Raw genomic sequence first — 24,209 nt, forward strand, 5'->3', positions numbered from 1 at the left:
CCGTCTCACATGTTTTTCTCTTTCTACATGCGGGACGTGGCGAAAAAGCCTTGGGAGTCAAAACCCCAGCCATAAATCCTGTTATCACTTGCTTTTATAGAAGGTCACTGTGCAAGGAAGACTCAGGGAGGGAGAGTTCGCAGGGACGCCCAGGTCCTTTCGGCAGCCGAGGGAAGGGGGACACTGTTGGGGTCTAGTGAGGGAGGGTCTGGCCTCCTCGAATGCAGGTTGTTTCTCAAAGCTGGGGCTGCAATGCCTAGTGGTTGGGGCTCGTGCATTTTTGGAAGAAGGAAGTGAGCAAAGAAAAAAAAAGATCCCCACATGCTTGCTTTTTGCAAACTTTGGAAGAGGACAGTTTAGGCCCCAGAAGAGAGAAGGATGAGACAAATTGAGAGATTTAGACAAATTCATGGAGGAAAAGGCTATCAGTGGCTACTAGCTATGTTCTCCCTTCCCTGTCGGAGGCAGGATGCTTCTGAACGCCAGTTGCTGGGAATCGCAAGTGGGGAGAGTTGCTGTTGCGCCCAGGTCCTGCTTGCAGGCTTCCCGCTGAGGGCATCAGTTGGCCACCATGAGAACAGGACGCTGGGCTAGATGGGCCACAGGCCTGACCCTACAGGGCTCATCTAATCGTCTTCACACGGTGCATAGCTGAACCATGCAGCTTGCTCTCACAAGAGTCAATGACAGCTATCAACTTGGAGGGCTGTAAAAGAGGATTAGTCAGATTCATCCAGGCTGAAGCTATCAATGGCAACTAGCCAGGATGGCTATGCTGTCCCTTCACTGTCGGAGGCAGTAATGTGCCTCCGAACACCAGTTGTGGTGAGTCACAAGTGGGGGAAGAGTTGCTGTTGCACCCAGGTCCTGCTCGTGGGCCTCCTATTGGGGGCATCTGGTTGGCTACTGCGAGAACAGGAGGCCAGACTAGATGGGCCACTGGCCTGATCCACCAGCAGGGCTCTTCTCACCATGTAGGCAAAGGCCCTGCCAAAGAACACTTTGCCAGGAGGGTCCTCAAACCTGGGATCTGCCCCGGCTTTCCAGTCCCGCCACCTGAGAAGCCAGGAACCAAACCTGGGACCGTCTGCACATAAAACATGTGCTCTGCCTGTCTCTCTGTCTCTCTCTCTCTCTCTCACACACACACACACACACAGGGCAGTTTGAGATTTGCAAGGGTGTGTGTGTGTGTGTGAGAGAGAGAGATTTGCCAAGGTAGCTGCTCTCCAGTGTGTCGCCAAGGGGGAATCGGCTTACCAAGGCCTGCTGTCTGGCATGTCAGGAGTGCCGCCAGCTTGCTCCCTTTCGCTGTCTCTCTCGCCCGCTGCCGTGTCGGGCATGCAACATTACTCGCAATCAATGCATCATTATGCGATAAACAAGAGGAAAGTTGTTTTGCAGACACGGCAAGGAGTTATCGCTTGCTCTCCCTCTCTCTCTCTCCAGCAGCTGTTTAAACGAGAATGGATCGGTGTTCGGGACAGACAGGCCGCCGTGCTGGTAAGGAGAGCTTGACGGACGGCCATGTTTTGCCGCTCTGGGGAATCTGCCGGAGACTGTTTTTATCGGTCCAACTGATGCGGGCCGCAGAACGAGGTGGATGGATTGTCCTGCTTTGAATAGCTTAGAGGGCATCCCTATGTTTTGTTTTGTAAAACAAAACAAATGCAGCTCCCCTCAAGTAGAAAGCTAGCACAGCAGGCTGTGATAGACTAGATGTCTACTTCCAGGGAGTTGTGTGGTTTTTGTTTTTATTTATTTATTATTTGATTTCTACCCCGCCCTTCCTCCCAGCAGGAGCCCAGGGCGGCAAACAAAACCAGAGGTGTGCGCAGAGCTTGGAAGATTACTTTTAAAAAGTAATAAATTACAGTTACAATTACATGGCCCCAAAAAGTAGTAATTACCGTTGCAATTGCAATTGCTCTGAAAGTAACTGATTACTTTGCTTTTGGTCAAAAGTAATCACTACAATTACATTTCAGTTTTTTAAAAAAAAACGCCTACAAGGTGCTGGCCTTGGCTGCTGCACATCTAAGTGGCCTAAAACAACATTAAAAATAAACACACACATACAGAGGTAGTAGAATAATTCTCTTTATCCATAAGATAGCAATGGTGGTCTCTCCGCTGGTAAGGGAGGTGGGGAAGGAGGCAGAGGCCACTACTCAGATCTTTGCACGTCAAACCAAGTGCAACCCCCCACTCAGCCAGCCAGCATAATCTCTCTCCCTTAACCACCTCCCGGAACCTGCCCTGCCACCAACTAAGGGACACTCACCCAAGCAAACATTTCCCCAAGATGCAAAAAAGTTAAAATACTGCAAATGCAGCACAGTAGCCAGAGAGGGTGGTGGGGGCCACTTTGTGTGCCAAGTGCAAACACAGTATTCACACACACACACACACACACACACACACACACACACAAACGTTGTCATCTTTCACCTCCACAGTTCTTCATCTCCATTCTGCTGCTGCCTCCTCCTCCTCCTTTATCCATGTTCTTGCCCTCCGGCTCCTTTCTCCCTCCACTCCATTCTTCTCCACCACCATCCATTTTTTTAAACAATTGTTTTCTCCACTCCACCCCGTCTCGCTCTCCACCTCCTCCCTCGTCGCCCCCACCCACAGAGCACAAGGGAAGAGCGACGCTGCACAGAAGCCCAATTTGAGGCACATGATTTTCATCCACAAATCAGAGGAGCAGAAGACTTCCCCTCTTCCCCCCCCCAGTAAGTAATGCCCAAAAGTAACACTGGAACCATTACAATTACTCCACAAAAGTAATAAAACGACTCCTAGTTCTATTATAATCAAAATGTAAAGGGATTACCCACTCACTCCTCAAAAAAGTAATGAATTACAAGTAATTTGTTACTTGTAACTAATTCCTTCCAAACTCTGGGTGTGTGTGGCTCACAATCCTAAGGACCCAGGCCCTGAGAGGTTGGGAAACTATCTTTGCTCTGTTGGCTTTATCTTGCTGCGTGCTATTTGCGCAGGCTGGGGACAGAGAGCACAAGCAAGAACAACCCCACCTTACCTTGCCACCTTCCAGAAGCAGTTTCTTTCTGCCTGAGCGTTTCCTCCCCCCCTCCTTCCCTGGGTGTTTTGGGGGCTTGGGAGCCATCAGGCTCAGCGTGGAGGTTTGCAGCATCTTTGCATACAGTTTAGCAGACACCTTACTCAGCTGCACCCTATCCTGGCTGATTGCTGGTAGGGCTACTAAAAGGAGCCACAACCAGTTTAACTGCTTCTCCCTACAACACACACACATATATATATTCACAGCCCCACACCAGGCGTTGCTCGAGAATTCTAAGAAATGCAGCGTTGAAATCGACGGCTCAAATCAATGCCATTTTGAAAGGTTCTGTCCCTTCCAAAGGGCGTCCAGTTGTATCCCGACAAAAGTGAAAACCTTCTCTTTGCTCTCAGGAACCGTCACGCCAAATTTGGCGAAGATCAGGGCAGTCTGGAAAGGTTTCGTCCGCCATCCGGGTTCAAAATGGCATCCAATCGTAGCCAAATGTAGACGAAAACCTGCTCTCAGTCAGGACCCATCGGCAAAATTGGGAACATCTTAAGAGGTGTCCAAATGCACAGCGAACGGACAAACAACTTTCCAAAATATATAGTAAATATTATATTCATAAACATGCCCACACACCCATATCCAAACGTGTGTGTCTATCTGTATATGTGTGAATATGAATTCTTGTTTTGATATGTCTTTATCCTACTATTTTACTGGTTTTATATTACATTTTTGTGTTGATGATATTGTTTCCTATTTTTAAGGCGGACACTGCTTAGAATTTTTTTAATATTAAGTTGTTTATACATGCAGACACACACAGGCTTTGAACAGGGAGAAATCTGGCTTTCTGGCTTTCTGGCTTTTTTTAATAAAGCAGTGCCATTCAGGAGCCACACAGTTTGCTCAGCAGGCCTGATGCTCTAGTGAGGGCCGGGTGGTTTATTGTCCAGCGGCTCTGATTAGTTACCGGCTCTCCATACGTTAGGACCAAGGTCCCTACCCTTGCAACATTCACATGGGCTATTTGTTCTCAGATTAAGGGTAGGGAGATGAAAGGAAAAGGGGTGGGAATGAGCGCCAGAATGCAACATTCCCGTTCAAAATTGGGACAGAAGTGTCGGGATTTTGACTCTAGGTTTCAAGGATTTTCACATTTTAGTAGGGGGAGTCAGCGTGGATGAAAACATGCAGGCCTTTTATCAGTTTCAAGGCAACCATCTTCAGCCCATCTGCACCAAATATAATAATTTTATTTGGCTTAGAAGTAGCCAACGTGGTGCCCTGCAGTTGTTGAACTATAACTCCCATCGTCTATAGCAATAGGCTACACTGGCTAACAAGAGTTGGAGTCTAGCAATATCTGGAGAGAGCCATGGGCGCCCCATCCCTGCTTTACACCTCTGTAAGTGCATTTAATATGTGATCCCTGATGGGTTGGGACATGCATCTAGGACAGGGCTTGGGAACTTGTGGCCCTCCAGATATTGCTGGCCTGCATCAGCTCCCATCATTCTTAAGCATTGGGCCGTGCTAGCTGGATCTGATGGAAGCGGGCATCCGACAACATCTGTGGAGGGCCCAGGTTCCCCCAATCCCTATTCCCAATATTGACAGATTCCAAATCCCATCAGTCTTAGCCAGCATGCCCAATAGCCAGGGATGATGGGAGTTGTAGTTTTAACAATGTTCCCAGACTCCAACTCCCATCAGCCTCACCCAGCACGCCCAACGGCCAGGGATGATGGGAGTTGTAATTCAGCAACATCTACTAGGGTCCCCTGCCCAAAAACCTTCTAGCCATAGAAGCTCCAATCTAATCCCCACTTTTAAGCTAAAAAGGCCAGGGCTGTGGGGCATCCCCACAAGCAGTGGGATTATTCTATGGGTGTGCCTCTCTCTTCCATCCCTGCCTCCAGTATCCAGCTGTTCTGGATAAAATAATAAAACAAGGCCTGCCTTGTTGTGCTGTTGTTGCCTTGTCATGTTTTCTGGTGTGACGGCTCGAATCGACCCTTGTGCAAGAAGTTCTTGTTGCACATGTGAAGCTGTGTGTAGGCTCTATACAAGCCTGTGCATGCCCGCTCGCCTTCTGCGGCCGTTCCCTGCGAGCGCATGACTGTCCCCTGTGTATGAGCCTCTCTGCGCGCAAGGAGGCTGGTGCCAGGCCTGCGGTGCGTCTCCCTGCCCCCGCTTCTGGAGTGACACCGATGTGCTGCTTTCCACAGCCTCCTGCATGTGTGGACATGGCCCTCACTGATTACCCTTTTCGTTCATTTTTGGAGATTTTCATCTGCAGGGCGGTCGCTGGTGTGTGGAACCTAGGAGGCTGCCTTCGACCGAGTCAGACCATTGGTCCATTGAGCTCAGTATTGTCGACACTGACTGGCAGCAGCCTTCCAGGTTTCAGGCACCCAGCCTTACCTGGAGATTGAGCCAGGGATCTTCTGCGTGCAAAGCAGATGCTCTGCCAGCAGTGTAGTGGCAAATTCAGACGTGCAGGATTCCTTCATGATGGTCACGCCACACCCCCTCGCAGCCACGCCCGCTTTCCCACACCCCCTTGTCTCCCTTGCTCTCTGTGTCACCTCTGAGTCCACACCCCACTACATCAGATTGTCCCTAGAACCAATCAGCATGAAAGGGGAGGCTGTGTGTTAGCTACTAAGAAGAGTCTTCTCGGTGGTTAACTCGCCCCCTTTCACGCCGATTGGCTCCAATCAGAACAAACGGACGAGAACCCTTCTCAGTGGCGTACACGCTCCCCTGTCATGATGATTGGCTCATACACACGGCCCTGGCTGAGGACTCTGCTTCCAAAAAAGTAAGGGGTCTACGACCCCTCGCAACCCCGGATGACTACACCCCTGTACTCTACCGCTGAGCTACGGCCCTTCCCCTAGGGCAGGGACGGGGGACTGTGTGACTGTATGTCCCAGTCGACTCCACACCATACATTTAAAGCACACTTAATGCACAGGGCTTCCCCCCCCAAAGGATCTTGGGCACTGTCGTTTGTTAAGGGTGCTGGGAATTGTAGCTGTGTGAGGGGTGAACTACAGCTCCCTGGACTCTTGGCAGGGGGAATGTGCTTTAAAGGTATGGCGTGAGTTGGATGGAGAATCTCTTAGCTTCAGTCCCCAGCAGAATCATTCACAAACGTTAAAAGATCCACAGGAGATAAATAAGTGGTTGAGGGTGCAAGTCTGAAATGACCTTACTGGAGCATGCCGAGATGTTTCCAACCCCAACGCCTATCAGCTATACTGGGCATCATTTTCTATTCCTCTGTTACATCTCACTCTTACTCGCCTTTAAAAAAATAACATATTTAAAAGCCCTAAATGTTGTAACCTTTCCTCCTATGGGAGTCCCTCCATCGTTCTGGTTGCCATTTGCATCTCAGCAACATCCTTAACAAGATTCCAGTCCTCATGCCTTGGAATGCAGGGCTGATTGGAGCAAGCTAGGAAGCTGCCTTCTCCTGAGTCAGACCATTAGTCCATCCAGCTCCTTGTTGTCTACGCCGACTGGCAGAGGCTCTCCAGGGTTTCCAGCAGGAGTCTCTCCTGGCCCTATCTGGAGATGCCGGGATTTGAACCTGGGACCATTGGCATGCACTTCCCCAGGCGTGGGGACCTGCTGGCCTCCAGGCGGTTGCTGCCCTGCCGCTCCCATCAGCCCCAGCCAGCTGTGATGGCAGCTTGAGCCCAGCAACATCTAGAGGCTCTCCATCCTTCCGATAGGAGCCTAGAAAGCCCCCTTGTCCGAAATCCGGACCTTGATCCCACCTAGCTCAAGGGTGGAGTGCCTTTTTGCCGTCTGAGGGCCACCTTCCCTCCTGAGTCACTTTCCGGGGGCCACATGCCAGTGGAAGGCGGGGGCGGGAGCAAAAGTGGGCAGAGCAACCAATGTCGAATTTACCTTTGGACAATAGGCAAGTTTCTACATGCTCGCACCTCCCCTCTCCCCATGCAAGCAAGCAAGAGGCAGGATCAGAGTTCAGGGCCGCATTTCAGTCAGGCAAAAACACTCCAGGTGGGCAGGAGGCAGGGTCAGTGAGGGGGTGTGGCCTGGAGAGAAGGGGCATGGCCTAGACAGAGCCCCGAGGGCCAGATTTGGCCTCTGGACCTAAGGCTTCCCACCCCTGACCTAGCTCAATATTGTCCACACACGGGCTGGCAGCAGCTCTCTGGAGTTTCAGAAGGCAGCCTGTCTCCTCAGCCTTCTTGGAGATGAGGGGGTTAAACCCAAGACCTTCTGTGCCCAATCCACACCATGTCGTTAAAGTGCATTCAAAGCACATTTACAACCCCCTGAGATACTGGGAACCATAGTTTACCCTTTGCAGAGGTGCAAGTCCCAGCACATGTCGCAAACTACAGTCCCCACGACTCTTTGCTGGGATGGAGGGGGGGAAACAGGCCTCAAATGTGCTTTAAAAGTATATTGCGTATGCAAATTGTGCGCTCTACCCTCAAGGCTGCGTACATCTCATGCCATTCAAAGCACATGATTTCCCCCTGCAAAATTCTGGGAATCGTAGGTGGTGTGTTGTTTTATTTAAAAAAGGGTACAGGAAAGTGTAGCGCTGTGAGAGGTAAACTACAGTTTCCAAGATTCTTGGGGAAAGCACATGCACTTCACATGGGCTTTAAATGTATGGTGTGCTGCTCTGGCCTGGGTGGTTGACTCTAGTTTGATCTGTAAATAATAATAATAACAACAACAATAGTTGTTTTGTTGTTGTTATGTGCCTTCAAGTCAATTACGACTTATAGCGACCCTATGAATCAGGGACCTCCAAGAGCATCCGTCATGAACCACCCTGTTCAGATCTTGTAAGGTCAGGTCTGTGGCTTCCTTTATGGAATCAATCCATCTCTTGTTTGGCCTTCCTCTTTATCTACTTCCTTCTGTTTTTCCAGCATTATTGTCTTTTCTAGTGAATCATGCCTTCTCATGATGTGTCCAAAGTAGGATAACCCCAGTTCTATCATTTTAGCTTCTAGTGACAGTTCTGGTTTAATTTGTTCTAACACCCAATTCTTGGTCTTTTTCGCAGCCCATGGTATGCACAAAGCTCTCACCAGCAGCTCCCAAGGCGGGTTACAACAGTCTAAAATTCAATGTAAAAGCCATTCAAACAAATTCCAATCGCAGGACTAGGGTGGGTCCTGCAAAGGTACATTTATTTCAAGTCGCAAAGGCCAGGGGAAAGCGGTGCGTCTTCAGCAGTCCCCGAAAACTGTCCAGGAAAGGTGCCAGGAAAAAAGCAAGAGTTGGCAGCTGCGCTTTTGCTTTCTGACCCACATGCAAGGGCCAAGGGCAGGGCGGTGGCTGTTGTTGTCAGCGGTGTAGTGTCCGCGCCGGGCCCCGCTCTTTCCCCGCGCGTAAAAAGTCTCCAGGGCGAGTGTTGTTCTCGCCTTGCCCCGCCCTTTCTTCTCGTCACCAGCAGCCCAGCCTCCCGTCCTGCCCGGAATATAAAATTCCGCTTCGGGCACTCCGCCCAGTTTCAGAGATACCGAAGGAGGCAGAGAGCGACAGGAGCGAAGGCGGAGCGTGGCCGGAGAGAGCGCTTGTACGCGCCGTCGAGCAGGCGCCGCTGAACCGAGGCTGCGTTGAGCAAAAACAAACAAAACAAGCCAAACAGCTTTTTTCCTTTGAGGCATTGTGCAAATGGAGGTCCTGCTGCTGTGGGCCCCGCTGGTGGGTCTCTGGTGCGGGCTGTGCGTGGCCTCCGGAGAGCGGCACACCGTCTTTTGGAACAGCACCAACCCCAAGTGAGTTTGAGGAACAGGGGAGAAGCACCCTGCGCGCCCGCCTCGTCGAGGCTGCAGCGGGGGAATGGAAGTCCCTATCGTCCCCAAGCCCAGCCAAGACCCTTCTTGGGGTGGGGGTAGCGGCCAAATCCCCTGTTCTTTGGGGGCGCTCCTGCCCCACCCTGTGAGGAGGAGGAGGAGGAGGGGGGAGTTTGGAGAGCCCGGTCTCCAACCAGGTACCTTCACAAGGTAGTCCGGGTTAGGGATCTCTTGGAGAGGCGCCCTGCACCCGCGACGTGCGCTCAGCCTTGCCCAGTAATGTCACCGTGTTTTGTTAAAAGAGAGTAATGGAAGATCTGTCCCACGCTTAAATGGATGTGCTTCCCCCCTACTTTTTTTTTTTTTTGCAACTGGGCGGGCAGAGACTTCCTGGGGTGAAGGTATTTGGGGGGGAATGGACACAGGGTGGATTTCACCTCGAATTTCCTTCAGTCAGCAGCCACCCAGCCACGGAGGGCTGGTTTTTGCTAGAGTGCAGCTGGAAAGATCCTTTCCCCTTCCAGGTGGTGGATTGGGGGGGTTGTTGGCTGCAGTGGGGGGGGAATGGAAATAGAGCTCTGTCTCCCTATGAAGGAGACCGCCTTTGACACGCCGCCCTGGTCACAACCCTGATTAATGGGAAAGGGACTGTTAGCCCTTTAAATCTGAATTTCAAAGCTGCTGGGCATAGAAGGGTTCCATTACTTTTTGTCCCCTCCCACCACCCTTAGTTTAGTCCCTTGTGCCTGGATTTTGGGGGAAAGTCCACACAGGGCTGCCCACCCCTGGGCTGGCTACCTTGGCACGGATCTCCCTTGCAAGCTCAGACCCGCATGCCTCAAAAGTAGGGTCTAATTCTAAAGCAGCGAGGTTTGCTTAGGATGATGGGATTTCTTTTTGAAAGGGGAGGAGATCCTGGAGAGGAGGAGGAGGAGGTTGTTAGAGTTAAAAGCTGGAATTTGTAAACATTCACACGTAGGCCTTAGATTGGCACGCAGCCCACACCTGGGCAACATGACAAGAGGATGAATCGGGAAAAGGAGGCAGAGACGTCTTGCTATCAAAGTTGGGCGGTGCCAGCAGAAAGGACCCTTTCCTTACCCCCCCTCCATTTGAGATGGCAAGAGGAACGTTCCCTCTCCGTCTGTTGGGGACATGTGAATCCTGTTTGTAGCTTGTTGGGAGTGGATGGCGTGGCTTGAATGAGTTATGTAACACCAACTACAATTGTTGTGTGCGTATAAATGCACGCCGTGCAAAAAAGGAAAAAAGACACTCTCTGCCCCAAAGAGCTTACCTATCTGCATTTTTTAAAAAAAAATCTTTACTTACAGTGGCACAAACAATTCATTGCTATATACAAAATGTCAGAGAGAGCATACCCAAGACATTTAATAACGTATTTAAAGTCAGTGACAAGTTGGAACAGCATCACAGTTTGTGGGGAAAATGGGAGGTTTATTAGTTATTGGAACAATAAAGTGCAAGAATCAATCGATCCATATGTATTATTAGGGGATATGGGATATATATTTAAATAATAGATCACTTGGGCAAACTTAAGGCAAATTATTAACTTTAATTGAAAGAAGGGAAAAGATGAATACTGATGTATTTGTGCATATATTCTTATATTTACTTTCAGCATCATCCCTGGCCTTTGGCTGTGCTGGCTGGGGGGCTGATGGGAGCTGTACAGTCCAGCACCACCTGGAGGGCACAAGGTTCTTCCATCCCTGCTCTGTAGCTAAAGAGGCGCTAAGCTCTAGAACGGGGATTGCCACCTCTGTGCTAGACAAATGTCCTAGCCAATCAGGGATCACATATATATAATGCAATTGCAGTGGTGTAAAGGAGAGGTGGTGGACCTATGGCTCTTCAGATGTTTGAACTCCAAGCATCAAGCATAACCAATGGTCAGTGGTGATGGGTGCTGGAGTCCAGCAACAACTGGAGGGCTGCAGGTTCTCCACTCTTATCCTAGATACATGTCCCAACCTATCGGGGATCGCATATTAAATGCAGTTACAGTGGTGTAAAGCAGGGGCGGGGAGCCTCTTCAGAGGTTTGTTGAACTCCCATCAGCCCTAGCAGTCACTGCGACCAATGGTCTGGGTGCTGGAATCCAGCAACATCTGGAGGGCTGCAGGTTCCCCGCACCTGCTATAGAGAACCTCACGAGATGGATTGGGGAGGGACAAATTGCTCCTCCCAAATTTCCAAGCTGACCCAGGGAGACCCTGCTGCTTGGGGGGGGTCCCAACTTCAGTAGCGTTTTCCTTTGTGTGTGTTTTTAAGCTGTGGAGGTCAGGCTGAAATCCAACAGTGGCTTCCTGGCATCTTGGGCCTGCCTGTTGAATATCAGCCTGCCATCATCCCTTTGTTTCAAGGCCCTTGGCAATTCCAGCTGGAGCTTGGACATGGCCTCGGTTCCTGGGGAGAGAAGAGTTAATCTCATGAGAAGGTTGTTTTCCAGCTGAAAGGCAAGGTGTGTGGCGAGGAGAGGGAGGGGGGGAGAGATTGCTTGTGCCTTTGTTCATTCACTTGTGTAAGAAACAGCGCAGACATCTGTGTCCTGTTGTGGAGATCTCAAGGCCGGCCTTTCCAGGTGGCCTTCCTCTCCCTCCCCCTCCGCCCCGCTTGCCGACTCCAGCTTGTGTGTGGTGCCCATCCCCCTGGCCTCTGGTCTGCTCTGTGTTTGGAACCAGCTTGGGTGGGTGTGATACTGCTTGAATCGGAGTTTTTGTAAGCGGTGGGGAAGACATAAACACCAGTGCCGTTGGGTAAGTGGGGCCCCCATGCCTAGAGGCAGTCTACTTTGGAATATCAGAGAGAGAGAGAGAGCAATTGCTTGAGGCGGTGAGCCAGCAATGAGGGAGGGCTGTTGCCCTGACGCCCTGCTTGTGGACATCCCAGAAGTGTCTTAATTGGCTATTGCCAAAAGTGGGATAGTGGATGAGTTGGGCCTTAAGAGAGAATTTATGAAGGATAAGGCTACCAGTGGCTACAAGCCACAATGGTGATGTGCTTCCTTCACTGTCGGAGACAGTATCTTTCTGAAATATCAGCTGCTGAGGAGCAAGAGTAGGCAGAGTTGCTGTTGCGTTCAGGTCCTGCCTGCTGGCTTCCCATCAGGGCATCTCATTGGCCACTATGAGAACAGGTGGCTGGACTAGATGGCCACTGGCCTTGTCCAGGAGGACTCTCTGTTTACCCTTATTGATAATGTATAGTGGATTCTCCACAGGTGCGTAGTGGTGAGGGAACTGCACTCTGCATGTGCGCAGAGGCACCCTTGTTTATTCATAATCCCGTGTTCCTAGCTGAGCCTTGGCACTGAAAACAGATGCTCTTTAGCCCCGGGGAAGAGGAGCATATCTGGGGTGAGGTCCTTGGGATTTAGAAAATACATTTTATGTATTATTTAATTAATTTATATCCCGCCTTTCCTCCCAGAAGGAGCAGAGGGCGGCAAACAAAAACATTAAAAGAGCCCAAAAACATCTTAAAAACAAAAGGCTTTAAACTGTATTAAAACGAAACATCTTAAACAACATTTAAAAAAAAACACCAAACTTTAAAAACATCTGTACAAGCATGTCTGTGTGGTGCTACGGTGAAGGGCCGTGGCTCAGTGGTAGACCATCTTCCTTGTGCTCAGAAGGACCCGGGTTCGACCCCCTGCATCTCTAAGGTAGGGCTGGAAAAGTCCCCTGCCTTGAAATCCTAGAGAGCTGCTGCCAATCAGTGTAGACAATATTGAGCTAGGTGGACCCTGGGGGGCTGACTTGGTAGAAATTTGCCATTCTGGCTGACGGGGACTGGAGTCTTGTGACATCTGGAAGACGCCATGCTGGGCAAGGCTGCTTTAGCGGGATGGGGTGGTCTGCAGAGTTGCCTTTTTATTTTATTTGGGGTGGGGGTATGAAATGGCACACTCTCCCCCCCCCCAGCAGATACCATCAGCCTCTTTCTCCCTTGGTCAGTGTCCAAAATCTGCCAGGTGGAGCGGAACAGCAGGTTGGAGCTGCCAAGGGGGCAAAGTTTGCAAGTGGCGCGGGTGTTGGCTGTTGGCAAGGCCTCTGCACGGCTGTGTCAGCTGGAGAAAGCTGGCGGGAGGGCAAAGCCACAGCTAGCCAGCCAGCCCTTCCTTTCCCAGGGTCAGTCCCTTCCCCGTGTGCCCCCCTTACTGGCCTTGAGGCTCCTTCCTTCCCGCCAGGCGCTGGCGAGCAGCCAGGGGAAGGCGCCAAGGGCACAGGGGGCAGGAAATCTTCCTCTCTCTTTTTTAAAACCAACATGTTGTTGATATATATATATATATATATATATATATATATATATATATATATGTAAAAAGTGTTTTTTTTCCACTAAGGATGCAGTGATTGGAGGTTTAGCTTGGAGGTGACTAAAGGCCAGTGAATCAGAGATGGGGAAGTCTGATACCCTCTTTGCCGGGACCTTTGGGGACGGGGCTCAGCGGCGGAGGGTGTTTTTTAGGTGCCGCTCTTGCCCCAGTGGTGAAGCGGCGGTTGCTGTGGTCGCAGTGAGAGTTCAGACAGGAGATTGCGAGGCCAGATGTGGCCACCTCTGGAGAAGACCCCCAAGCAGCTGGGTCTGAACGGTTTCCTTCCTAAGGGAGGGAGCCTTAGAATCATAGGATAGTAGAGTTTGAAGGGGCCTATAAGGCCATCTAGTCCAACCCCCTGCTCAATGCACGGATCCAAATCAAAGCATTCCCGACAGATGGCTGTCCTGCTGCCTCTTGAATGCCTTAATCTCTTTCTGTTGGCCGGGGGTCAGGAAGTCATGTCCACACCCTCCAATTTAAAGCACATAGCTTTAGAATCCTGGGAACTGTAGTTTTGCCCGTCACAGAGCTACAATTCCCAGCGCCTTCAACAAACAACCATTCCCGGGATTCTTTGGGGGAAGCCATGGGCTTTAAATGGTAGGGTGTGGATGTGTCCGGTGTCTGTTGCAGAGGTGAGGAGCCTGTGGCCCTTTAGATGCTGCTGGGCTTCAGCTTGCGTCATCTTTGACCTTTGCCATCTTTGCTGGGGCTGCTGGGAGTTGGAGGTTCCCCAATCCTGGTCTACTGGCAATTTAAAGAACTATCCGATTTATCATGGCATCGCCTTTCACGGACTAGCATCCGCTTTGTCACCCTCTTGAATTGTCTTCACCAGCCTGTGCCAGCTAGCGATGATGGGAGTTGTAGTTCGACACATCTGGAGGTTCACTAGGTTGGTGAAGGCTGGTCTATAGGAAGGATGGGGAGCCTCTGGGTGTTGTCCATCTCCCGTCAGGCTCAGCCACCAGCGTGGCCAGTGGTCACGGTCGATGGGAGTTGCAGTCCGGCAACATCCAGAGGGGCACAGGTTCCCCACCGTTGCTTTAGACACCCATCGTATCAGGGAACGTATTAAGAACACTTGCAGCAGTGTAAAGCATCCCAGCCCATCAGGGATCACATGTTAAGAGCACTTACAGCAGGGATGGGGAGCCCCTGGCCCTCCAGATGTAGTTAGGCCCACAACTCCCATCAGCCCTGGCAGCCAGCATGGCCGATGGTCAGGGCTGAAGAGGTTTGCTGCCTGGCGACATCTGGAGGATCACAGGTTCCCTGCCCCTAATCTCGTTCCCATCACTTTAGCTAGCCCTCCAGAACTTTACTCAGTGAGGATTAAATGCCTGGCCTTTGCAGGTCCCCCACATAGCCCTCCACAAAAAGCTTTGAAACCCACCCCAACAGGACCTTGTGTCTTTGGACACTGTTTCTTTCTAAGGGCTCCCTGCCTTGCCATCCCTCCAATGGTGAGCCGGGCCCTTGTGAAACTCTGCAGCTGAGAGATTGCGTCACTTTTCAACCAGCAAGCCAGCTGCTTGCAGATCTCTCGCCGGCCCTGGGCAACCTTTGATGGCGGGGCCAGGATTCCTGTGTGGGTCCCCCCCCCCCGGGGCGAGGAGACAGGCCTGAGGGGAGGCAGGCAGGGGGGCGCCTACCACCCGGCCCGCTGCTATCTCTGCCCTGAAGTCCGCAGTAAGGTGGTTTTTTTAAATTGTTGGCTCTTGCCATGGAGCCTGCCACCCTCCTCGGGGTGGCCAAACCGGTTTGTGGGCGAGTTCTCTGAAGGAGCACTTCATTCCCAGAGCTTTTATGGCTCGGGGAGGAGTCCCTTTTCCCAGCTGGCTTGCTAAAAGCTTTAATCACCACCCTGGCCCCGCACGCTGGCAAGCTGAGCCTGCCCAGCAAACCTCCAGGGCCTGCCCTGGAGGTGAGACACAGCTGCCCCCAAAACTGTGTGTGTGTCTGGAACTGTGGAAAGCCACTCCCAATCAGTTCGGACAACACTCGGCTAAATGGACTCTGCATAAGGCAGCCTCCTCTGTTCCTGTTTAAATCAGCCCTTTGTTTAGAACCTTGAGGACTGGAAACTTGCTTTGTTTGGGTGGGGGGAAGAGCTGCAGCTCGGTGCAGAGCATCTGCTTTGCATGCAAAAAGCCCCTGGTTCAATTCCTTTCATATCTGGGGTAGGGCTGGGAATATCCGCGGTTGGAAAACCCTAGAGAAGCTGCTACCGGTTGGTGTAGACGATACTGAGCTAAATGGACGGACGTTCTGGCTAGATGTAAAGCAGGTTCCTACGTTCCTGTTTAAGTTAGCCTTTTATCCAGAACCATGAGGACTGGAACCTTACTTTTATAGCTCAAGTGGTCTAGCGTCTGCCTTGCGTGCAGAAAATCCCAGGTTCAGTCCGCAGCATCTCCAGGCAGAGCTGGGAGAGGCTCCCTGCTTGAAAACCTAGAGAGCTGCTGCCAGTTAGTGGCAGACAGTACTGAGCTCGATGGTCTAGCTCGGTATAAGACAGCTTTCTGTGTTCCTGTACATTTAAGTTGAGACCTATCCCAGCCTGCGTCTGTGTTGGAATTGTTTTTAATATGTATTTGTTTAAACAATATGTTTTTTAATGCTTTTTTTAAATATGTTTTAAAAACTTTTTTAAAAAATGTTTTTAAAGTTGTTTTGTTTTAATGTATTTCAAGGTCTGTTCTTATGATGTTTTAAAGTGTTTTTAGCGCTTTTGTTTGCCGCCCTGGGCTCCTGCTGGGAGGAAGGGTGGGATATAAATCAAATAATAAATAAATAAATAAAATACATGTACCCCAAAGCCTAGCAAATCTGAAGTAAGCCCCACTATAATCAATGGAGGTTTCACCCTCGGAAGTGAGTCCAGTGGGGCTTACTCTCCAATAAGCACATACTGGATTGTGACCTGAGCTGCGAATTCAAAAGTCACAAGTTCGAATGTCTCGTTTGCTCTGGGCTCACTTGATGGCCGTAGACCTCAGTCTTCCTCCCCCCCACCTGCAGTATGGGTATAATAGTTATTGTAAATCGCCCAGAGAGCTTCGGCTATGGAGCGGTATATAAATACAACAAATAAATAAATAATACTGGCCTACCGTACAGAGCTCTTGTAAGGATATCGACAGAATAATGTATGTAGCGTGGTTTGAAGACTTGAAAGCTCTGTTAACAGTGCTGAATGTTTAGCAAATGGCCAGGCTGAAGTTTGTTCTTTCATTTTTGAGATGGAGCAGCCCCCTAAATACAAGACTGGATTGTATATAGGCTTGTTTAAATGCAATTTAAAAACCCAGATATTAGATAAGAGTCCTTAATTAAGAACCAGGCCAAATCATTGTTGGGGAGGAGAGAAGCGTGGGAGGGGAGGCTGTGCAGCTGTACCACTGGAAGCAATTTGTTTAAATGTGTTTTTTGTTAATTCCATTATGTTGTGACTATCAAATTCATTTCAAAGATATACAGGTAGAGCTTAGCAAAAGCTCCTATTTAGCAGCATATGAAAATAAGTGCATGGAATTTGTGGGAAAGCATGCCTTATTTTGCCAATAATCAAATCAATCATTTTCATTTTTTTTAAAAAAATCTGTCTTCTCCCCTCTTTCCTTCGAATAGGCTGCAGTCCATGTCTATTCAGAAGTAAGTTCCATTGGGTTCAATGGGGCTTAATTCCAGGTAAATGTGTATTGGACTGCAGCCTCACTTAATTTTTTGACATAGCAGTATATTCATATTTTCCCCCCACTCTGTGATGGTGCTGTACAAATTGGGGGGGGGGATTTCTGAAGGGTTGTGCAAAGGGGTTCTTACCTTACAGGGTTGTTTGTAAGGGTTTCTTAGAGATTTCTTGCACTTTTATTTTATTTGGGGCAGGGGGATGGAATAGCATCGATTTCAACATGGTGTCCAATTTTCCTGTCCCTCCCCCTCCTGCAAACCTTGTACGAAAGGGTTCCTGCCTTACAGGGTTGTTTGTAAGGATTTCGACACGACAGCACAACTTGGATGGCTTTAAAAGAGGGTTGGACAAATTCACGGAGGATCAGGCTACTGCCCGTGATGGCTGTGCTCTGCTTCCACAGTCGGAAGGGGCGCTCTTCTGAATACCAGTTGCGGGAAGCCGCAGGAGGGGAGGGGAGCTCTTGCGCTCTGATCCTGCTTGTGGACTTCCTACTGGGGCATCTGAGGTTGGATGCTGGCCTAGATGGGCCCCCTCTGGCCCTATCCAGCCACTGGGCCCTTCTGGTGTCCTTATGAACATGAAGGTGTTTGATTGCTCTAACGGGCTGCCTGACCGCTAACGTTGTCCTTCCTCCGTTGGACACAGGTTTCAGTGGGATGACTACGCTGTGGCAGTGCACCTGAACGACTACCTGGACATCATCTGCCCACACTACGAGGACAGCAGCGTCCCCCCGCATGCCATGGAGCGCTACACGTTATACCTGGTAGAGCAGGAGGAATACGAGACCTGCAAGCCGCGTTCGAAAGACCAGATCCGGTGGGAGTGCAACAAGCCGGATGCCTTGCATGGCCCTGAACGCTTCTCGGAGAAATTCCAGCGATTCACGCCCTTCACGCTGGGCAAAGAATTCCTGGAGGGTCACGAGTACTATTATATCTGTGAGTGCCCCTTGCGCAGAACTCCTTGCTATCGTTGAGATTTTCCCTCGTGTTATTTGGGAGAAGGTGGAAGGTCACTATTTAAGCCCATTTTACAGATGGAGGGGGAAGAAGCCCGAGGCTGCAAATACACTAGACCTTTAAAGCACATTCTCTCTTCCCCCTCCCCAAAGATATTGCCCGCTGTCTCTTTCATTCGTTCTAACCAAATCTTTCTTGATTCCTTATCGTTAGCAAAACCTATCCATCGCCACGGAGACACCTGCCTCAAATTAAAAGTTATGGTGGCCGGGAAAAGCGGTGAGTATACTAGTGGCTGACTGTCTGCCCACCTGCTTAAGGAATCCCCTGTTTGGGGGCTCATGGAAAAGGGAAGAGTCTTTAACGATCACGTGCGGAGATGTACTTATGCGAGGTGTGGAACAGAGGAGCCTGCTGCCGCCTTGGGTCCTTCTTGCAGGCTTCCCCAAAAGGCATCGGGTTGGCCACTGTGAGAACAGGATGCCAGGCTAGACAGGCCGATCCAGCAGGCTCTTCTCTCTGAATGTTCCCACAGGAGGGCACAGAGGCTGGGGGCAGAGGGATTTAACTGTTGAGATCTCTCTCTTTCTCTCACCTCAAGGACCCCCCTCCCAAAGGGCATATCGGACCTGTGCTTGGATCTCCCAAACCCTGCATTGAAAGCTTAGAATCGTAGAGTTGGAAGGGGCCTATAAGGCCATCGAGTCCAACCCCCACTCAATGCAGGAATCCAAGTTCAAGCATCCCGAGCAGGTGGCTGTCCAGCTGCCTCTTGAAGGCCTCCAGTGTTGGAGAGCCCACGACCTTCCTAGGTCATGGGTCCCATTGTCGTACCGCTCTAACAGGAAGTTTTTTCTGGTGCTCAGCCAAAATCTGGTGTCCTGCAACTTGAGCCCGATTCCGTGTCCTGCACCCTGGGACGATCGAGAAGAATTCCTGGCCCTCCTCTGTGTGGCAACCTTTCAAGGACTTGAAAAGTGCTATCATATCTCAGGCTATCTGAGTGAGGCGGATCAGAGCAGCAGGACTGGGGGAGGAGGGGGTTAACCCTTTCCCCCTCATTGCCATTCCCCCAATCAAACTTCCCCCCCTCCTGAATCTGCCATTAGCCAAGCTCTGCAACCTGGTGCCCTCCATGCGGTGTTGGCCTTCAGCTCCCATCAGCCCGGCCAATCAGCCCGGCCAATAGGCAGTGATATTTTTGTTGGGGTGCCTGCATATATGTGGGAGAAAGAGAGAGGGGTACAGTTATATTCACTTCCCCCAGGGCTGCTGCTCTGTTTTAATCTGCCCCCTCCCCATTGCTGCTTTCAAACTAATAAATACGTTCGGCCCACGTCGCTATTCAGAACGCTTTGCTTATATTCTCCCAGCGATCTTTGCAACATCCCTGTTTAAGGAGGCCGGTAGCATTACCCCCACAATGCTGACAAACATGGGGGGGATCTGTGCCTTGGGTTAAGACCTCCCGATATTGCTGAACGACAACCCCCGCCAGCCGTAGCACGCACGGCCAACGGCCAAGGATGATGGGCATTGTCATTCAGCAACGTTGGGAGGGCCAAAGGTTCCCCACACCCGGGTTAGGAGAACAGGGCCTGCAGGCTGCGATTTTAAACTGGGTTTGAGGGCTGCGTGCCCAAGATTGGGGACTGACTTGCAGAGAGTTCTGAGGGTCTGGCCTTCACTGTTCATTTCTGTTCACTTTTAGCTCGAGTACCACCTGGCCGCAGCCCCACCCAGAAGGGGAGACTTCAGTCAGGTAGGTTCATTAGAGTGTTTTAGGAGGGAGGCGCTGCAAGCAGGATTGGCATAATTGGGCATCTGCAAAGAGCCCACACCCCGGCGACGGGCCCATAAGCGAGAGCTTCTCTGGAGCTCCTACTCCTCCGTCCTCACTGTTGTGACCTCCTTGTTCACCCACTTCTCACTCTGGTGCAGACCACAGGGGTGGTGGGGATGCGGAACAATCAGTGCCAGTGTCTGCTTGCTAGTTGGCATGCTCTGCCTGGCAGGCTAGTGGCAAGGGTGATGGGGAAGAGGAGCAGGGGGTGATAATGGAGGCGAGGAAGTAGACTCGCTCAGGATAGGGGGGATCATGGACAGGGTCTTGTCCAAGGGCCCTCCAAATCCCGGAGCTGACGCTGGCCCCAAGGATTCAGGAAGGAAGGAATTCAGTGGGATAAATTTGGTGTGCCTCAAATATGGACAGGGGAGAAATTTGTATCAGTTTGCATTTAAAGGCAAACCTACCTAATTCACACTTCCCGACACATGAGAACTGAAAGGCAGCCACCCTTTGGAATCCACACGCATTTTGTAATGCCGTTCTCAAGCCAAGTGATGTATACAAAAATGCACAGATTAGGGTAAAGTGTGCATGAAAATGCATGTGTTAGTGAACATAACATACAGTAATGCATTATATTAGGGGCTATTCCTTGCAAAAAAGGAGTTTAGGCAAAATTGCGTCGAAAACGGTGTATATTACACCAATGGTGCAGTTATTGGTGGTGATTTTAATGTATTAATGTCTTTATGTCTATTGTTCATTGTAATTTTATACTTCTGATTGTACGTCGCCCAGAGTGGTTGGATATCCTCCCAGGTGGGCGACTAATAAATCCAATAAATAAAATATTAGGAAAAAAATTGTGCTAGAATGCTGATGAATTTTCATGAAGACTTGTTCAAAAAAAATTCTCCGCATTTTGCAATGCAGTTCTTCAGCCGAGTAATATGTACAAAAAATGCATAGTATTATGGTCAGGCATGCATAAAAATGCATAGATGCATACAAAATACGTGATATTAAGGGAGACTGCCTTGCAGAATGGGTTGGCTAGGAGAAAATGCATAGAAAAAGGTGTGCGCTAAATGTGCACTGAAATGCAGATAAATTTGCCTGAGGAGGACAAGTTTCTAAAAAATTCGCTGTCTGGTGGAGAAATGAATTTAAGGTTGGAAAAATGAGAAATGGAGAGAAACTATAAAAGGTTTGCCCATCCTCACTCTCAAATGATTGCAGTGGGTTTGGGCCACAGCCTTCTACACAAGGCTGTGGAGTCGGAGTCGGAAGCAATTTTGGGTGGAGTCTGAGTCGGTAGAAATGTTCTGACTAAATTTTGATTGACAAATTTTTTAAAATATAAATTCAACATGTCAAAGAAGCTTCCCATGAAGTCAGCTGTAGTTGAGCATTTCACCATAACTCAGGATGGAAAACATTTTGTGTGTCAGTGCATGACACAGGACCCAGATGAAGACAAATGCTGTGATGCCAAGATCAGCGCATATTCAGGCAGCGATAAAAATGCTCCTATGAGAGCTTCCAATTTAAAAAGACATTTACAGCGCTTTCCAGGGCTGTGGAGTCGGAAGCAATTTTGGGTGGAGTCGGAGTCGGACAGTAGAAAAATAGAGGAGTCGGAGTCGAAGGTTTGGCGTACCGACTCCACAGCCCTGCTTCTACATGCGGGAGGTCCCAAGTTCGATTCCCATCACCTCTGGGTAGGGCTGGGAGAGACACCTGCCAGTCCATGTAGACAGTATTGAGCTTGATGGATCAATGGTCTGACTCGGTATCCCCATTGGTAATGAGACCCTTTTCTATTGTCTCTGTCTTTTTCCTTTCCAGATGACCCAGATGTCACGATGTTGCGCAGCGTGGGGCAGAATTCGGCCCCCCGTCCCTGCAGCCCCTTCACCTTTGTCAGCCTCCTCCTGCTGTTACTGACACCCCGGGGACCGTGACAGAGCCCGATTCCCCCAGCTTGAGCTGTGAGCGAGCTTGTCGTGCCCCGCCATCGCTGTGGTGCAAGGCAGGCGAGCCACTGTGCCCTCACGACTCCTCCGCAAGGAGCGGTGTACCTGTCAGTATTAGTCAGCTGAGTGTCCAGATCAAATTGTTGGTAGCTGTTTGCACTGCAAGGGACGTGGCACGGGGACTGGTGAGAGGCTGTACCCTTTGAGGTAATGCGAACGGTGGTCCCCGTGGGCAGGTAATCCCCCCAGTGGACTAGATGGGGGCTCTGCCTGGCTTTCTGGGGAAGAACGGGGCTCGCTGGATGGATCCATCCTGGCCGCGAGGGTTGTGGCACTGAGTATCCTGCGGGCAGAGACGCTTGGATAGAACGGGCCCCGTTGGTGGAACTTTTGGACTCTGCGATGGTGCTGTGCTCAGCAAAATACTGGACCCACCCAGCTACCTTGGGACTCTGTACAGTGTGGATAATTTATAGGACAGGCAGGCCCTGGATTTTATTTTTTTTGCGGGGGCAAATCCCCTAGCTTGTGTACCCTTTTATGATGACTCCTCTTGCCCTGAACTTTAGCCAAAGGGGGAGGATATCTGCCTTGAACCTCCAAAAGAGCAAACTGGAAGCCCGTCCATTTCAAACGGGCCCTTGAAGGCATGTAACCCCATTGGATCAAAGCAAGGGCCATCTAGTTCGACATTGTGCTTCCAGCTGTGGTGAATGGTTGTGTGAAGGCACTACCACTCCAACTTTTGTTGTTTATTTCCCCCCCCCCCCAGCTTCTGGTATACTGCCTCTACCCGAGGAAGTTCCATTTAGCTGCAGAGAGCTAAAAAGTATCCTTAATCCTTCAGCGGTCTTCCCGAGATGAGTCTGGAGCCTTCCAAGTTGCTCTCTGCTCATCAGCTTGGTCTCATCCAGGTTTCCCTTCCGGTGCTGGGTGTGTGTATGTGCAACCACTTAACCTGTCCCTTCCAAGCATGGCAGGATCTTACGTGTGTGAGATAAGACAATCAGTTGAGGACAAGGCAATGCACAGTTTGGCCCGTAATGAAAATGCATTGCAAGGACAGAGAATGAACGGACAGCACAGACATTTTAAAAATTGGGGGGGAGGGCGGGGGGAAGAGGAGATAGTTTGTAAAGCTTTTTACGGCTGGAATATTTTTTTATACCGAATAAATAACTCAAAATGAACCTCGCTGTGTTTGCCTCTGTGCTTTGCTGCAGGAACTGATGTGCTGCCTGTGAAGTTGCACTTTGGATGTAGGGTGGGAGTGTGTGAAGTGAGGTGACTGATATATCGAGAGGCAGGGCCTGGGAGGTGGAGTGGTCCCTAGTGCCACTTGAGGTGCTTTCTGGGATGGGCAAGAAACAGCCTGATGAGCGGAGCCCCAACTTAGACTTCGAATATCTAAAAAAACCCACCTCAAAGATCCTCTTGATAGATCCACCACCCCCAGAAGTTCAGAGGGTGGCAGCCCGAGAGTGGGCATTTTCTGCCTGAAACCATGGAGAGCTGCTGCCGGTCAGTGTAGACAGTACTGAGCTAGACGGACCAACGGTTTGCTTCACTAGAAGGCAGCCTCCTATGTTCCTGGGAAGGACAATCGCAGCCATTCTCTGCCACAGACTTTTCAGGGAAACCTCCAGAAATGTGCAAAATGTAATTGGTTTGTCGAGGTCAGGGTTTTTGAGGCAGCAGCAGGAGAGCTTTATCGGATGGGCCCGAGTCATGGCCACAATTTGTCTGGTGGTTGCCGGCTTGTCTGTTTTGCTGTTGTGGTGCATTGGGAGTCAGGGAAAGTGGCCCAGCCCAGACAGGTTGCGTTACTCAGCAGAACCACAATGGCTCCTACTGTAGTCTGTGTCAAAAGCTGGGTTTGTGGTTGTGTGTGTGTGTGCAGGGGGGGGGTCACTGTTTTCTTGTGTGTTTTGTTTTGTCTTGTGAGCTGGAATCAAATTCCTTTCCTGTATCTCCATAGCATCAGGGAGCGGCTTATTTCACGGGTCGAGACGGGGCTGAGATGGATGATTTGTAACCTGAACTTGTGACTCCTGTTTTTAACGTTTGTTTGTGCTTTTAAAGCACGCTAGAAGAGGGAGCGCGGATTTTTTTTTATTAAAGCGGTAGTGCTTGGGGGGGGTTGAATCGGCATGGTGGAAAGGATTTGTACCCCCTCAACATTAACCCCCCAAATATGTCAGCTTTCAAGTAGATAAAAGTTTAAAAGCAGGTTGATCTGATAGGACCTGATCCGGCAAGGCCGAGTGTAAGTACTGAAGCCTGTTAGTAGTAAGCTATATCGAGGAGGGTGAGGGGTGTAGCCTGGCAAGGGGCAGAGCTTGGAAAAGTTACTTTTTTGAACTACAACTCCCATCGGCCCCAGCCAGCATGGCCACTGGATTGGGCTGATGGGAGTTGTAGTTCAAAAAAAGTAACTTTTCCAAGCTCTGGCGAGGGGTGTGGGCTGGCAAGGGTCCAGAGGGCCAGACAGAGGCTTGGAGGGCCACATTTGGCCCATGTGCCTCAGATTCGCCGCTCCTGTCCTTGTCTGTAGGATACACGTGGCATCATTTTTTAAAAAGAGGCA

At 50.2% G+C, this 24,209-nt stretch overlaps 2 protein-coding genes across 10 annotated transcripts in view; one reads left to right on the forward strand and one right to left on the reverse strand.

Annotated features, from left to right (window-relative positions):
- Nucleotides 1–24,209, reverse strand: part of DPM3 (dolichyl-phosphate mannosyltransferase subunit 3, regulatory) — a 73,262-nt gene that overhangs the window by 12,476 nt on the left and 36,577 nt on the right. For 2 of the 9 annotated variants that reach the window (XR_009760096.1, XR_009760100.1), the window contains exon 1: nucleotides 3,050–3,229. The exons of 2 other annotated variants lie outside the window; for them this stretch is intronic. The gene's annotated coding sequence lies outside the window, so the exon portion shown is untranslated. Of the gene's footprint in view, nucleotides 1–1,260; nucleotides 1,443–3,049; nucleotides 3,235–24,209 lie in introns of those variants that run through there. 5 more of the 9 variants (XR_009760099.1, XR_009760094.1, XR_009760098.1 and 2 more) reach the window with 5 other exon arrangements.
- EFNA1 (ephrin A1) lies at nucleotides 8,487–22,682 on the forward strand. Its single transcript, XM_061606323.1, has 5 exons — nucleotides 8,487–8,826; nucleotides 17,541–17,836; nucleotides 18,071–18,136; nucleotides 19,569–19,619; nucleotides 21,495–22,682. Exons 1-5 carry the CDS (start codon nucleotides 8,723–8,725, stop codon nucleotides 21,608–21,610), a joined length of 633 nt encoding a protein of 210 aa, XP_061462307.1. The 5' UTR covers nucleotides 8,487–8,722; the 3' UTR covers nucleotides 21,611–22,682.

This window comes from Rhineura floridana, chromosome 22 (assembly GCF_030035675.1).
Source record: "Rhineura floridana isolate rRhiFlo1 chromosome 22, rRhiFlo1.hap2, whole genome shotgun sequence".
In the NCBI taxonomy this organism is placed as follows: domain Eukaryota; kingdom Metazoa; phylum Chordata; class Lepidosauria; order Squamata; family Rhineuridae; genus Rhineura; species Rhineura floridana.

Excerpts from the sequence above, each read along its gene's own strand:
- EFNA1 (XM_061606323.1), top strand. The coding sequence starts at position 8,723 with ATGGAGGTCCTGCTGCTGTGGGCCCCGCTGGTGGGTCTCTGGTGCGGG. Across the intron at positions 18,137-19,568 it reads TATGGTGGCCGGGAAAAGCG|CTCGAGTACCACCTGGCCGC; the intron begins GTGAGTATACTA and ends GTTCACTTTTAG. Across the intron at positions 19,620-21,494 it reads GAAGGGGAGACTTCAGTCAG|ATGACCCAGATGTCACGATG; the intron begins GTAGGTTCATTA and ends TTTCCTTTCCAG.